Below are 2,426 nucleotides of genomic sequence, written 5' to 3' on the forward strand. Positions count from 1 at the left end.
TCTTTTTTTCCTTTTCTTCTTCCCCGTTCACAGCTGTGGAAGATCAAATCATGACAGTGAACTCGAACGGCGTCGACGCTCGGCTTTCACTGACGGACTCGCTGGAACGCTCGTCTGACCGTTCGACTCGCTGAAAGACTTGAACGTCGGTCTCAACATATCAGAGCGCTTCTTTTTTTGGTTTTTTTTTTTGGACCTTCGACGTTCCCACTTTGTGCAATTCACAACCTATTTATTTACCCACTCAGTGTTTTTATTTAGGGTTTATTTGAATTCTAGTTTGTTGCATTTTTATTTTATTTTGTTTTATTTTGTGTGTGTGTGTTTTGTGGCACCACACGATGCTACATTTGACCGGTCTACGAAACTCGTTTAGTATTATTATTATTATTATTATTATGAGCATAAATTATTATTTGTAACCTGACGGTTCGGGTTCTCGGCTTCATTTGCGACGGTTCGTTTTTAAATTTGAGCAAATTTGAAGGCAAAAGTATTGAGGCGCCGATGGAGGGGGGGGGGGGTTATTTTGTTGTCATTTTGGTGTTTTATTTGCTTAAACGTGTTCAAAGTTATTTATGTCTAAACTCCATTACGACTTTAAAAACTATTTTTAAAATACATACATCAGTCCAGCGGTTTTATCGCAACCCAATAGAGTTTTTAATATGTTTAAGAAGCTTCTTGGTTGGAGGATTTTGCGTTTGTCGTCGTTGGAGGTGAAACCGCCAGACGACATCGGCACTGCAAAGTCCTGCAACCGTGTGAACAGAAACACTTCACGGATATCTCCTGGTTTTTTGTTTTTTGTTTTGTTTTGAAAGAGATTAAACTAACGTGTAATAACGCACACGAAATGAGACACGATCGCATAATCAATACAGATGTGGAACTGCATGCAGAAGTTAGTTGTTTTTTGGGGGTTTTTTTTAACGACTCCTCTGAAGCTATAAAGTAGGTCCCTTTTTTATTTTTTTTTTATATTAATTTTCACTAAGTTGTAATTTGATGACCTCCATCAAATGGCTTCAACAGTATTTCCAGAAGAAAAAAAAAAAAGGTGTAGATATTCACTTTTCATTTCCTTTCCCTCGGAGAGCCGACGCGGCTCCGGAGGACATTTTCATCGTACGTCCGCCGCGGCGTTAAAAAAAAAAAAGGACCTCGGACGGCTTCAGCTCGGAGCGTCGCGCTCCGCTCGGCTTCGAGCCTTTTGGAACCCTTTGTTCTCGACGGGTCGCCTCTCCGCATGTTACGGCGCCGGTCCCGAATGAAATCGGTGTTTTCCTTTTTTTTTGTATTCTAGACGAACGTCTGCTTTTACGTCATGACGCGGTCACAACAGAGTCACCTGTTTGTTTGTTTTGTTTTTATTTTTTCCTCTCACTGATTTGAACTGCTGACTTTGTTAAACGAGAACCGACGAGCTCTTCAAACGCGACGCCTCGACTTTAGGACGCCGCGGTCGGCGATTTCGCGACGGCGCGAAAAGAGTTCGGGCGTCCGAAGGGAAGTGCCGATTTTTCTTTCGGTCGGCGTCGTTCCGCCGAATTCAGAAACCGATTGGATTCAAAACTCCCGGAGCTGCTTCCATTTCAGCGAAGTCGAGTCCGCCGCCCCTCGGTCGCAGGTTTCTGCACGCTGCAGCGAAAACAAAGTCTGTACGTGAACAAAGATATGCACTTTAAAAAATAAAATAAAAAAAGCCCTTTTAAATGGAAGAAAAGAAGTTACATCTCGTTTCGACGTCGAGGGACGGTTTGCGCGTTTAGGCGTCGGATCGAACGCCGGCTTCAGACGTTAAGACGTTCTGTCGACGGTCCGTGTCGATCCCACTCGGTCCCACTCGATCCCACTCGATCCCACTCGGTACGTGACGTCACGCGCAGGAAAAAAATATCTTGCGACGTGATTTCAAACTGCGGCGTCGGTTCGCGCGTTCGGCCGTCTTCAATTCGTAAAATGCGAGCATAATCATTTTCGGCGTGTTTGAGGAGAAAGACCAAAGTGCTTATTTAATTGTTGTTGTTTTTTTGTCCGTCTCTGCTGGGGAAAGAATGTATTTGTAGTTTTACGCTTTCAAATCTTTTTTTTTTTTGTGTCCCTCTTAGAAATACTTCAAATGATTATTTTTGTTGTTTGTTTTTCTTTTGACGTTGCGCTTTTCGTTTCTTTCGTCACTCATTTGTAAAGGTTGTTTGTTTCCTCGCTAGAAAGAAGAGGCACGTTTTACTGTTTTTAAGGAAGAAAAAAAAAAAAATCAATGTTTGAATTGTTTGTATGGAAGTGAACCTCAGTTAAGGACTCTCTATGTTGTGATGCTGTTTTTAAGAGTCTGAATATTTAGATTTAGTTTTTTTTTTGTGAACTGGTCTGTCCACAAGGTCTACATTTTTATAAGAAAAATAAAAAAAATGGATGTTTAA

General features: G+C 41.6%; 1 protein-coding gene across 7 annotated transcripts in view; it reads left to right on the forward strand.

Annotated features, from left to right (window-relative positions):
- Positions 1-2,426, forward strand: part of LOC138621743 (protein PHTF2-like) — a 45,449-nt gene extending 43,023 nt beyond the window's left edge. For all 7 annotated transcript variants that reach the window (XM_069700001.1, XM_069699997.1, XM_069699999.1 and 4 more), the window contains one exon: positions 34-2,426. In XM_069700001.1, coding sequence (XP_069556102.1) covers positions 34-54 — 21 coding nt within the window. In that variant the 3' untranslated portion in view covers positions 55-2,426. The remainder of the gene's footprint in view (positions 1-33) is intronic.

This window comes from Brachyistius frenatus, unplaced genomic scaffold (assembly GCF_029030835.1).
Source record: "Brachyistius frenatus isolate BFR_SWC_R1_liver_20210118 unplaced genomic scaffold, ASM2903083v1 Contig_32, whole genome shotgun sequence".
In the NCBI taxonomy this organism is placed as follows: Eukaryota; Metazoa; Chordata; class Actinopteri; family Embiotocidae; genus Brachyistius; species Brachyistius frenatus.